Source organism: Bos indicus x Bos taurus, chromosome 19 (assembly GCF_003369695.1).
Source record: "Bos indicus x Bos taurus breed Angus x Brahman F1 hybrid chromosome 19, Bos_hybrid_MaternalHap_v2.0, whole genome shotgun sequence".
Taxonomy (NCBI): domain Eukaryota; kingdom Metazoa; phylum Chordata; class Mammalia; order Artiodactyla; family Bovidae; genus Bos; species Bos indicus x Bos taurus.
Genome location: NC_040094.1, coordinates 28,942,360 through 28,954,539, shown reverse-complemented (window position 1 = coordinate 28,954,539; position 12,180 = coordinate 28,942,360). Strand labels below are relative to the sequence as shown.

The window sequence follows — 12,180 nt, the reverse complement described above, 5'->3', positions numbered from 1 at the left end:
AGGGCAGAAAATACACAAAATGAGCCTGGAGCATCTTACATTGCCAAAAAGTAAAGAAACAAAATTTGTAAAAGAATTTTTTAAAGCCTTTTTTCAATTTGTTACAGTACTGTTTCTGTTTTATGTTTTTGGCTGTCAGGCATCTGGGATCTTAGTTCTCCAACCGGGAATCAATGCAGCACCCTCTGCATTGGAAGGTGAAGTCTTAACCACTGGACGGATAAGGACTTCCCTGACCGTCCAGTGGTTAGGACTCTGCACCTCCACTACTGTGGCCAGGGTTTGATCCCTGGTGGGGGAAAGATCTCAAAGCCGAATCCAGCTCACAAAATAAATAGTTTGATTTAAAAAAGATTTGATGAGGATATGTCAAGAAAACATAGAAATCAGGAATGCCCTGGCAATCCAGTGGTTAGTATTCTGTCACTCCCACTGCTGAGGGCTCAGGCCAATCCCTGGTCAGGGAACTAACATCCCACAAGCTGGGCAGCGTGGCCAAAAAAATAAAGAAAACATAGAAATCTAGTAAAAGAGTTCTCAAAGGCCAAAGTTAGAACATTATAAACAACAAAATAAAGTATATTGGATTATAACTCAAAGTATAAAATAAATATCCATGATTCCATAGATAGAAATAAATAGTTGAATAAATAAATAAATGGGGCAAACAAATCTCCCATGTGGAATTCCAAATAATTTATATAGATTTTTCTCCCTCAAGAAAGTGGAGTCTAACTCTCCATTCCTTAAATGTAGGCTGTATGTAGTGATTTCCTTCCAAAGAATGCACTGTGGAAAGGAGGGGAAAATTCTAATAAATTTTCTACAGAGAAACCTGACAGACACTACTTCAGCCTGGTGATCAAGGTCAATATCAACAGTGATGTCATTTTGACAGCCAGTATGTATGCGGTAGCACCTTTGACATAATGTGATGAATGACTGTTGCCTGTGTGGTCTGCCTCCCCGAAACCCACAACCTCACTCCAGTCATGATAAAAGAAAAAAAAAAAAAACAATAGAAGGACATTCTACAAAATACCTAGCCAGTACTTCTCAAAACTGCCCAGGTCATCAAAAACAAGGCGAGTCAGAGAAACCATGACAGCCAAGAAGAGCCTGAGAAGAAAGCACAAGTGAATGCAATTCCTGAATGGAATCTTAAAACACAAAAAAACTTCATAGAAAAATGAAAGAAATCTGGAAAAGTATGGATGTCAATAATGCATTAATAATTGTTCATTAGTTGTAACAATATCAATATATCATATTGAAACCATTTACCTCAGATTGGGTCAGACTCAGCCAAAACCAAGTCTGGGACTTGAACCCACAATCTTTTAATTAGAATCACTCACCTGATGTCTGGACTCACTGAGGTTCAGGTTCTTTGTGTCTCAGTGCAGAGGAAATTCAGGGAGAAGCAAAGTGATAGGCAAGTAGATTTATGGTGGGAGATACTTCTGGGCAGCTGGGAAACTCTGCCCCCGGGGATTGAATGGGCTACAATTCTATAATGAAAAAGGGGGAGGGGAAAAGACTGACTTCATCAAGAAGACATAGATGCAGACATGCATCACTAGCTCCTCCTTCATATTAGGCAGGAAAGTGTCTGACCCTCTGAGGTCAAACTAGGATTACTGCATTTAGTAGAAGGGTGGTGACATTTTTCTCCCATCTAATGGCCTTGTGGTTTTGTTTATGGTTTTATAGTTAAGTAAGCCTGCTTCATTGAACAACGTTCCAATAACTTTCTTGAGTGATCATTAACTTACAGTGGTCTCCCAAAGTTTTCTAGGTTTCCTTCTCTGTCTATAGTCCCCTACTGGGATGTCTACAACTACCTGTGTAACTACCCTATTCTATTCCCATCAATATTAATGTAAGATATTAATAATGAAGGAAATGGTTTTTTCAGTAGTCATGTATGGATGTGAGAGTTGGACTGTGAAGAAAGCTGAGCGCCAAAGAGCTGATGCTTTTGAACTGGGGTGTTGGAGAAGACTCTTGAGAGTCCCTTGGACAGCAAGGAGATCCAACCAGTCCATCCTAAAGGAAATCAGTCCTGAATATTCATGGGAAGGACTGATGCTGAAGTTGAAACTCCAATACTTTGGCTACCTGATATGAAGAACTGACTCATTTGAAAAGAGCCTGATGCTGGGAAAGACTGAAGGCAGGAGGAGAAGGGGACAACAGAGCATGAGATGGTTGGTTGGCACCACTGACTCGATGGATATGAGTTTGAGTAAATTCAGGGAGTTGGTTATGGACAGGGAGCCTGACGTGCTGCAGTCCATGGGGTCACAAAGAGTCGGACATGACTGAGCGACTGAACTGAACTGAATGAAGGAAATTGGATGTGGGAAGTCTCATAGTGTCTTTATAATTTTTCTATAAATCTAAAACTGTTCTAAAAATTAAGATTGTTTTAAAAATAATAACACTTTAAAAGTTGTTTATCTGTAGGATGTCTGGATATTACAAATGAAAGGCTTCAGCCAGTAATTCTAAAACTTTAGCACATATCAAAATATCTTAGTGGGTTTGTTAAGCGTCTCATCAGGCCCCATCTTCAGCACCAGAGATCTAGTGTGGGACTAGAGAATCTGCATTGCTATGAAGTCCCCCGGGGCTTCCCTGGTGGCTCAGGGGTAAAGAACCCGCCTGAAGGAAACACAGGACATGCGGGTTCCATTCCTGGGCCAGAAAGATCCCCTAGAGGAGGAAATGGTAACCCACTCCAGTATTCTTGCCTGGAGAATCCCATGGACAGAGGAACCTGGTGGGCTACATATAGTCCGTGGGGTCATGAAGAGTTGGACACGACATCACACGCACACATGAAGTCCCCAGGTGCTGCTGCTGTTGTTCCAATGACTGTACTTTGAGAACCACTGGTATAAACTCAAAAACTAAAACAATGATGAGCTCTCATCCTACAAGCAAATAGGGTAGGGGTCCCGGAGAGAGAGAATCCCACATGGCTTTCTTGACAAGAGAAGCCATTTTGTGAACCAAGCCTGGCTATAATGTTTACCCTAGAACAGATATCAGTAATTAAAATCATAGAGGAACAAAAGAATGCATGAACAGAGTAAAAGCATTTAGAAGCAACAGTTCAGTGACAAAACAAGAGTCCTGGGTCCTCCTCTTTTGAACTTTTGAACTGTTAGAAAAGATTTTTGAGACCCCTTGGACCACAAGGAGGTCAAATCAGTCAATTCTAAAGGAAATCAGTCCTGAATATTCATTGGAAGGACTGATGCTGAAGCTGAAGCTCCAATACTTTGGCCACCTGATGCAAAGAACTGACTCATTGGAAAAGACCCTGATGCTGGGAAAGATAGAAAGCAGGAGGAAAAGGGGACAACAGAGGATGAGATGGTTGGATGGCATCACTGACTCGATGGACATGAGTTTGAGCAAGCTCTGGGAGTTGGTGATGGACAGGGAAGCCTGGTGTGCTGCAGTCCATGGGGCCGCAAAGAGTTGGACACGACTGAGCTGATCGACTGAACTGAATTGAACTGAGGTCCTCCTCAAGGGATATACATAACAATCTGATCTTTGAGTTGTTCTAGGGGAACAAAGGCCCCCACACACAGGTGGGGAATGGTAATTTCTGGCTAAAACCTGCGGACAGGTGGGAACCTAAGGAATGATGATGTTAACCTTCTTCTGTCATTTGTGATTTCAATGAAAGCTTGGACTTTTGCCCCTATTCTGTGCAGGATTCTCTTCTGTTCAAGCCCCGTCATGTATAAGCAAACCCCAGCCAAACCTCTTCGTGAATATGCACATACTGTTAGCTTCAAATTTTCCTAATTTTGCTGTTCAGGAAACACTGCTTTGGGAAATATTGCCGGTATTCTCCTTACTTACAAGTCTTCCTTCTCTCACACTTTAGCTTGGTTGTATCTTTTGACTCGACACTGAGACAAATCCAGTTTTTCAGGTGATAATCCCAGCCAGCAGGGGGAGGCATTTGTGGAGCATTCCTTGGACATTTTCAGGGGACCCTTTTCAGACCCTCTCTTGAGAACCCCCATTATCTGCTCCACACCTCCTACCTGATTCAAAATCTGTGATTTAGCAGTAAACTGGTGAGAAAAGACTCAGACTCAGCTCCCCAGCCCTGGGAGTGTTCAAGAACTCCCATTGTAGTGGAGGAATCAGAGTAAACAATTGCTAATCAAATCAGAAACAAAGGTTTCTCACTTACTTGAGCAACAAAGCAGGATGGAAGTGGCTAAAAAGCTTCAAGGATCAGGAGAGATGAAGCTCAAGTTGAAGAGTGACTTGGAGGTTACCAGGATAAGTGTTAGCAGTAGCAGCAGCAGCAGGATAAGGGTGCCGTGGGAACAGGATATGCAAGGGCACAAGGAGACTAATTGAGCATATAGAGAAAATCAAACACTTTCACTCAGGCTTACGCAACACATAATTATCATTCCCATTTTACAAAGAAAGCTCTGAGATGTTAAGTGACTTGCCTAAGGCCATCCAGCTGGTAAGCAGGAAGACCCAAACTGGACCTCAAAAGATTCTCTAGGTCAGTTGTGCCCCCTAACTCCTTCTCCCACCCCAGAAGACATCCCTTGTTCTCCTGCTATCTTTCTCCAAAGCCTTGCCCCTCTTTTCTCAGAAGTCCTTGCATAATTAACCATTACCAGGCTCATGAACAAGGACAGGAGTCCAGAGTCTCAAGACCTTTTCCACCACTTGCTGGCCTTGTATAACCTAGGCTCAGGGATCAAAATCCCACCCTACTCAGCCTGCCTGTCCTTCTCCTCTGGGTTGCTGTGAGGATCAAAAGAGTATAAGGATGTGACTGTTCCCTGCGATCCTTCAGGACCCCTTCCTCTGCACCCGCAGGCACCACATCCCCGCCCTGGAACCTATTATGCAAACATTTTACTCAGTCTAAGGATATCTGTTCAGTCCAGGGGCGAGTTCTCCTGACGTCGATCCGAGGAGTGGATATACAGTTTGGCAACCCCACCGGGCGACGACCCGGAATAGAAGAAGAAGGGGAGCCCTAGGTTCGCAAAAGGAGCAGCCCCAAACAGGCCGATGAACTGCTGTCTCCGCACTCGGCTTCTGCGCCTGTCCAGTGACCCAGGGTCCAACCTCTCCTCCTCCCTACCAGTGATTAAAAAAAACAAAAACAAAAAAATCTGCTCCTGGGGGACCCCTCCCAGCACTCCGAGTCGACAGCCCAGGTACCGGTGCCGGGGTGTGGAGAGTTAACTCCAACCGCTTCTCTGCAGATTCCGGGGGCCGGGTCGCCTGGAGCACCTCCCATTGGCCGTCGAGCCGGCTCGGCGTTGATTGGCTGCGGCTCTCGGCTGCGCCTCTCCAAGGCTCCTCATTGGGCGCTGCTCTCCAGTGATCCGAGTGCGGTGGCCAAGCTTCTGTAGGCTACCCGGGGTGAAGCTGCTGAGGGCTCCGGCAGATGCCTGGGGGCGCTCCTCGAGTCTTGACTTCCTTCCCCGATTCAGACCTCGCTGCTGTCCCGGGGACGCTACCAGATCTTCTCCTGGTCCTCTCCTTCCTTCATCTGCTGATTTTCTTTTCCCTTCCTCCCCCGCACGCGTCTCCCAACTCCGCTTTTCTTTCCCCTACTCCCGGCCCCCGTGTCTGGCCATCCTAAGTAAGCATCCCACTTGCTGTCCTCTTGACTTCTGTCCCTCCTTGACCTCAAATCCCTTAATTAACAAGTCCCTGTCATAGCCTTCTCGCCAGACTCTCCTAAACTCATATTTCTCTCTACCATCTTCTGACTCCCAAATTCCAGCTAACCCTTGACCTCTTGACATCTGACCCTGACACTCTATAGATTCCAGACCTCTAAATTTCTACCTCCCTGCAGCCTGGACCGCTGGAACTGAGGCTCTCCCCAGGATATTCTGACCTCAATTCTGAAGTTAATTTTAACTTTCTTACCCCTGGGCCAGTTCCTGCTACTGCTGTCCCGCCATGGACTTCTTGATGAGCGGCCTGGCAGCCTGCGGGGCCTGTTTGTTCACCAATCCCCTGGAGGTGGTGAAGACCAGGATGCAGCTGCAGGGAGAACTGCGGGCCCCCGGCACCTACCAACGGCACTACCGAAACGTCTTCCATGCCTTCATCACCATCGGCAAGGTGGACGGCTTGGCAGCCCTGCAGAGGGGCCTGGCCCCTGCCCTCTTATACCAGTTTCTGATGAACGGCATCCGGCTGGGCACCTACGGGCTGGCAGAAGCTGGGGGCTACCTGCATACGGCTGAAGGCACGCTCAACCCTGTTCGCAGCGCCGCAGCTGGGGCCTTGGCTGGGGTCATGGGAGCCTACTTGGGGAGCCCCATTTACATGGTGAGAAGAAGGGTCTTGCCTGGGGCCTTCCAGGAAGATCCTTGGTGCAGGGTGGGTGCCTGGGCCTTCACTGAGGTTGGAAGTGGATTTGTGTAGGGGAAGATGAGCGGTTTGATTAATATACTTCAGCGAGTCTGGGGATTGGGGGAGGTCCTGGGCATCACAGAATTACCATCCTGTAGTCTGCCTCTGAGTTATCTGGTATAGGTGAAGGGTCAGGAGCCTGAGGCCCAGAAAAGGAAATGACTAGCTCAAGGTCACACAGCTGCTTATTGCTAGGACCAGTCCAGTCCTTGCTTGGCTTCTTTGGTGGCTCGGTGGTAAAGAATTCACCTCCAATGCAGGAGATGTGAGTTTGATCTTCCCGTGGGTTGGAAAGATCCCCCGGTGAAGGAAATGGCAACCCACTCCAGTATTCTTGCCTGGGAAATCCCATGGACAGAGAAGCCTGGCGGGCTATAGTCCATGGGGTTGCAAAAGAATCAGACACTACTGAGTGACTAAATAAGAACAAGGCCCTGCTTAGCTCTCTTTCTGTAAAGACACTGTGAGGCAGTGAGGTCTGTAGAAGGAAAGGTAATCTGGTTTCCCTCCCAGGTTATGAGATTCAGGGACAGTGATCTCTCCAAAGCCAGCTGGAGGCCAGAGAGCAAGTTTTGCAGAGGACCCCTCACAACCTGCCCCAGAGTCTGATGTTGGAGCCTGGTCATGGTAGTAGCTGAAGATTCTGTCTGCCAGTCTGAGAATAGGAGGTGGCATGAGAGGCTGGACACCAGGTCTCGCCTAATGTGAACATTTTTAGGAAATGTTGCCATTTTCCATCCCCCACCCCTACCCCAAGGGAGGGAGGATGTAGAGGGGGTGGGGTGCCTCACAGTGCTAGGAGATCCATCCCCTGGGATTGGAGCCAAGGAACACAGTCTCATGACCAATTTGTTAAGTAGGAACAACAATAATTATCAGATTAGAAGGATATTGATTGCTGAACACCCTAGAGAAAGTGTGAGGGGGTCAGGCATTTGGGTTTCTGAGGTGGGAGGCTGACCTCTGAGCCGTAGGCTGTAATACTCTGTCTTCCCCAGGTGAAGACACACCTACAAGCACAGGCAGCCACAGAAATCGCTGTGGGGCACCAGTATAATCATCAGGTGAGGGTTTTCCAACCCCTGGCTTGAGTCCCTGCCCATTCTCTCCCTTCTTCCCCCAGCTTTCTGCCTGTACCCAGCAGCTCCAACCCAGCCACAGATCTGCTCCGCCCATCAGTTCAGCCCTACTCCACCCCTGGAATCCACCCAAACCCTCTTTCCCATATGTTCCCAGTTCCTCTAGTCTTCTGCACCTGTTTCTCCTGCCCCATCCTCCTGACCTGCTAATGTCCTCACTTGCATACACCCTGTCCTGTTCTGGGGTGGCGAGGGAGAGAAGGATAGGTTGGTCGATAACTGAGGGCCACATTCATGCTCGAAGCCTACATAGAACTGGTTGTCTAGACATTGGGGTGCCTGTGATGGACCCATCCTTGTCACTGTTAGGAGGTAGCAGCCCCTGATGCTTGGGTGACTGAACCCTGCCCCCATGGTCTTTCCCCCGGCCCCCACCAGGGCATGTTTCAGGCACTAACCAAGATTGGCCAGAAACATGGTCTGGTGGGGTTGTGGCGTGGGGCCCTGGGCGGCCTGCCGCGAGTTATCGTCGGTTCCTCCACCCAGCTGTGCACCTTCTCCTCCACCAAGGACCTCATGACCCAGTGGGAGGTACTGCCTGGGGAAGGGGTGGGGCCACCCTGGGAATGTGGGCTGGGGAGCGGGGGGCAAGCTGAAGCGGGCTCAGTTTGAAGTGGGACAGTGCCAACGTTCAATGTGAGGGGGTAGCAGGTAGTCTTGGGGGGTCACTGTCTCTTTCTAACCTTCCCACAGTTCTCTTGTGCCTTCCACCCAGGTGTGCCTGAGTCCTCAGTGCCTTGCACTCTTGCTCCTTCAGTGTTATCACCGGTGGAGTGGAAGCTCCCTGAGTTACTGGCTCTCTCCTGTATCCCCAGTGCAGGGCCTGGCCTTTCTGTGGGGTTGAACGATTGGCTGACAGAGTTCTCCCTCCCTCCCCCATTAGATATTTCCACCCCAGAGCTGGAAGGTGGCTCTGGCGGCCGCCATGGTGAGTGGCATTGCGGTGGTCCTGGCCATGACACCCTTTGACGTGGTCAGCACCAGGCTGTACAACCAGCCCACAGATGCTCAGGGCAAGGTAAGGGAGTGCCCTGGGGTGTGGGCAGGCAGGGAAAGCTGGGGGATGGGAGAAAGCAGATTGTGGGTGGAGGTAGGAACCCTAAAATGCAGCCTACTGAGGTGAGGCTCCTGGTGGGTTCTGACAAACTCCTTCTCTCTGCTTTTCCTCTCCCACCTCTCAGGGCCTCATGTACCGGGGGTTACTGGATGCTCTGCTGCAGACGGCTCGGACAGAGGGCATTTTTGGCATGTATAAGGGAATAGGTGCCTCCTACTTCCGCCTTGGCCCTCACACCATCCTTTCCCTCTTCTTCTGGGACCAGCTGCGCATGGTCTACTACACGTACACCAAATAACGACAGCCGCTCTTCCCCACTCCAGCAAATCAGCACTCCTTGGACTCTTCCGACTCCATTTTTTATTACCGGGAGACTTCTGACCAGATGACCTTTCATCCATCCGAGGGGGACCGCCAACACCACTCCCCATCTGATTTCTCAGGATTGAATCACTACAAGGGATAGTTTCCCTCCCTTTCATGGGTGTTGCTTTAAACCTTCCCTGCCTGTACTCCTACACATTTCACACTGCTGTCTCAGGGCTGAACCTGTCACTCCAAAGTGTGTTTCCTCCCTTTCTCCACTGCTGGCCTTGGGTCCCTTCTGATCCCATGTATAACTTTAACTTCACCCGTCCAAGACCAAAGGGAATTGGGGGGACCCAGGTGTTCTGTTAGATTTCAAAGGCACAGAGATTATATTGGTTATAAAGCAAGTTTATTTCTGCAGAGAGGAGGTGTCTTGTGTTTATGCACTGGAAAGGAATTAGGGGAATGTATCCAACCCTTTGTTCCCCTTGCAGAACAGAAGCCCCAGGTCTTCAGAAGCATTATGCAGCATTTCAGCATCCTTACTGGGGACCAAAGATGTTGGGATCGTGAAGGGTCAGACTGGTCACAAGCTGTTCAAAGTCGCCCAGGCTCCAGGGAGGAATTGACAGATTTTCCGGGCCAAGAGATGACCTATTCTCAGGGCTTGGGGGTGGGGAACAGATAGAGAACATCATCTAGGCCTTGAAGCTCCCATTTCCCCAGAAGACCTGGTTATCTGTGACCCCAAACTCGTGGCCCACTCCCACTTCCTTGGAGGCCCCACCAGCCAGTCTCCCTACTCTGCCCCTCCAAGCCTAATTCCCCTGGGGACCCAATCATTATCCACGTGCTCTTTCTATCCTTACGGGGGCTGATTGAAGGTGAGAAGGAGATCAGTCTGGTACTGGGGCAGCCGCAGCAAAGCCTGATGCAGTGTCACATACTTGGCTACCTAAAGGGATCAGAGTCCGGATGCTTACCTGATTCCCCAGTGCCACCCCCTTAACCCCTCCAGGACGTCTCACACTTCTCTGACCCTCACCTGCTGATTTTCTTTAGCTACCTGCTGTTGGCCAGAGAGGATCCAGGCTTCTTGACAGCAGCCCCTCAGGGCCAGGTTCTCCAAAACGAGGGGCTGCACAGTCTCCACTTGCACAGCCCTAGCCTCTTGCACCCCGCCAACATCTTCAAAGTGATACCTGGGGTTGAGGGAGCAGGGTCAGGGAGGGGCATTTGTTACTGCCCCTTTCAAGTATCTGTTAAATCCTAAGCTGCTCTCGCTTCCAGTGATAACATGTTGCCCTTGGAGTTCTCATTGCCCTGATTAACCGTCCAGCCACAGGCCCCGCCCACTCCTTCGGCTCCGGCCCTCCCATTGGCCAGCCGCGGGCCCGCCTCCCTCACCGGGCAGCCTCCTCGCCCTGCACGTGGGCCTGCAGCTCCAGAAGTTCGACTATCAGGCTCTGGTCTGTCACGCGATGGCAGAAAACTTCTTGATGGTCCGGGACCGGTCGGAGGTCGCTGGAGAGAGGCGAGGTAGACCCTTGTTGACCCCGGTTTCTTCCCGCAACCCACCTGGTCAAATTCCTTTGGTGCCTGGGCCGTCTCACCTTACGTCAATGGCCCCCGGAGGGAGAGTGGCGGAGAAGGCGCCCCCGAACAGTGGATAGTCTCGCGTGGGCTCCATGGGCCTGAGACTAGAGTATAGGCATTAGAGATTTAAAAGAAACTCACATGGGGCCACGTGCCATCACTTCCCTGCGTTTCTTTGCAGCCGTGGCCACCTCTAGGTCGCCCTTGGCTTCCGACTCTTTAAGATTTGGCCCCGCCCCGCGGTCGCGCTGGCCAATTGGCGCCCGCGCCTTGGGGGCGTTGCCCCAGCGGAGCTGCTCCCGGAAGCCAAGCTCTGGGGAGGGCGCGAGGCGGGACCGCGGGGTCCGCTAGGAGCTAAGACCTCGGTTTAGGATTTGTGACGCCCACTTGGTCACTAGCCCGCGCCCATCGGCCTCCTCGTTTTAAAGGGGTCGCGCTTTCTAAGAATGTCGCTTGAGAACCTCCTTAGGGGCCATTACTCATCCAAAGGACCGACGTCTTTGTGGGGTCTCCTGAGGTATGTAGAGGGGGGATAGTTTCAGGGTCTCCCCATATCACTCTCGGGGCCTCTTGACAGGGAACGGACTGCCAACCAGATCGCTAATTCCCGGATGCAGGGAATTAGGGAAACAATGGGGCCAGGTGTTGGGGGACCGGGTTAGGATTCAGGCCTCACGCCTTCCTGAAAGCAAGACCCAACCTGGGGATTATATATCTAATCCTCTCATATCTTCCGTTGGGAGCTGAGGTGAGGCGAAGGGATGGAGGTGTGGGGAGGAGGCGGTCCCCACCCCTCATACACAGACACACCTGGACGGAAGCACGGAATAAACTGTTGTTTTTCTTTTATAGATTTTTGGAGTGTTCCTAAAATTTCAGCTCAGGTGTAGCCTCCCAGCTAATTGCTTCATTCACCTTTGAGCCCCAGCACCTGGCAGAGTGTTTAGAGCATAACAGACATGTATTGTTGAGTGATTGAATAAACCCAAGAGGGTGAATTTTGGGACCCAGGGGACCACCCATACCCTCAGGGGCTCTAGATGTCATCTACTTGCCACCCAAAAACTGAGCTAGAGTATTCTCATCCTGAGGCCATCCCACCCACTAGGTTCCAAGTGCCATGCATCATACTTCTGGACCCTAATAATTTTGTAACACTGAGGCCAAGGGGTACATATTCTTTGATTCCCTCATCTTACCAGGCCTTAAGCAAAGGGCTGGATATACAAAGGCTATCTAGGACCCAGCCCTTACCCAACCAGAAATTTACAAAGAACAGTGGAGCACACTTTGAGCCTTTTTTTTTTTTAATTTTTACTTATTTATTTGGCAGTGCTGGGTCTTAGTTGTGGCATGCAGGATCTTTAGTTGTGGCATGTGGAATCTATTGACAGTTCCCTGATCCAGGATCAAACCTGGGATCCCTGCATTGGGAACTTGGAATCTTATCCACTGGACCACCAGGGAAGATCCCTTGAGTCTTTTTTTTTTTAAAGATTTGTTTGGTTTTTGCTGTCCTGGGTCTTTGTTGCTGCCTGCGGGCTTTCTCGTTGCTCAGCATAGGCTCCAGGCATGTGAGCTCTAGTAGTTGCAGCCCCCAGGCTCTAGAATGCAGGCTTAGTAGTTGTGGCACGCCAG

The 12,180-nt window shown here is 50.0% G+C and overlaps 2 protein-coding genes and 1 long non-coding RNA gene across 7 annotated transcripts; 1 reads left to right on the top strand and 2 right to left on the bottom strand.

Annotated features, from left to right (window-relative positions):
• Positions 1-228: 228 nt before the first annotated feature.
• Positions 229-5,274, bottom strand: LOC113878209. Of its 2 annotated transcripts, XR_003506937.1 has the most exons (4): positions 4,922-5,274; positions 4,226-4,390; positions 1,359-1,511; positions 229-1,119 (listed from the first exon to the last, which is right to left on the bottom strand). It is a non-coding gene; the product is annotated as an uncharacterized LOC113878209 (long non-coding RNA). The 2 variants fall into 2 exon arrangements; XR_003506936.1 differs by having other exon boundaries at positions 4,226-5,274.
• Positions 5,275-5,389: 115 nt separating this feature from the next.
• Positions 5,390-9,368, top strand: SLC25A35 (solute carrier family 25 member 35). Of its 2 annotated transcripts, XM_027518306.1 has the most exons (5): positions 5,390-6,357; positions 7,440-7,505; positions 7,959-8,111; positions 8,464-8,598; positions 8,762-9,368. In XM_027518306.1, the coding sequence occupies exons 1-5, from the start codon at positions 5,983-5,985 to the stop codon at positions 8,933-8,935; spliced, it is 903 nt and encodes a 300-aa protein (XP_027374107.1). In that variant the 5' UTR covers positions 5,390-5,982; the 3' UTR covers positions 8,936-9,368. The 2 variants fall into 2 exon arrangements, with proteins under 2 accessions (XP_027374107.1, XP_027374108.1); XM_027518307.1 differs by lacking the exon at positions 7,959-8,111.
• On the bottom strand, positions 9,339-10,785 carry RANGRF (RAN guanine nucleotide release factor). Of its 3 annotated transcripts, none has more exons than XM_027518310.1 (5): positions 10,560-10,785; positions 10,354-10,470; positions 10,013-10,148; positions 9,816-9,901; positions 9,339-9,612 (listed from the first exon to the last, which is right to left on the bottom strand). In XM_027518310.1, exons 1-5 carry the CDS (start codon positions 10,634-10,636, stop codon positions 9,489-9,491), a joined length of 540 nt encoding a protein of 179 aa, XP_027374111.1. In that variant the 5' UTR covers positions 10,637-10,785; the 3' UTR covers positions 9,339-9,488. The 3 variants fall into 3 exon arrangements, with proteins under 3 accessions (XP_027374111.1, XP_027374109.1, XP_027374112.1); XM_027518308.1 differs by having other exon boundaries at positions 9,992-10,148; positions 10,560-10,778; XM_027518311.1 differs by lacking the exon at positions 9,816-9,901 and having other exon boundaries at positions 9,992-10,148; positions 10,560-10,782.
• Positions 10,786-12,180: the final 1,395 nt, after the last annotated feature.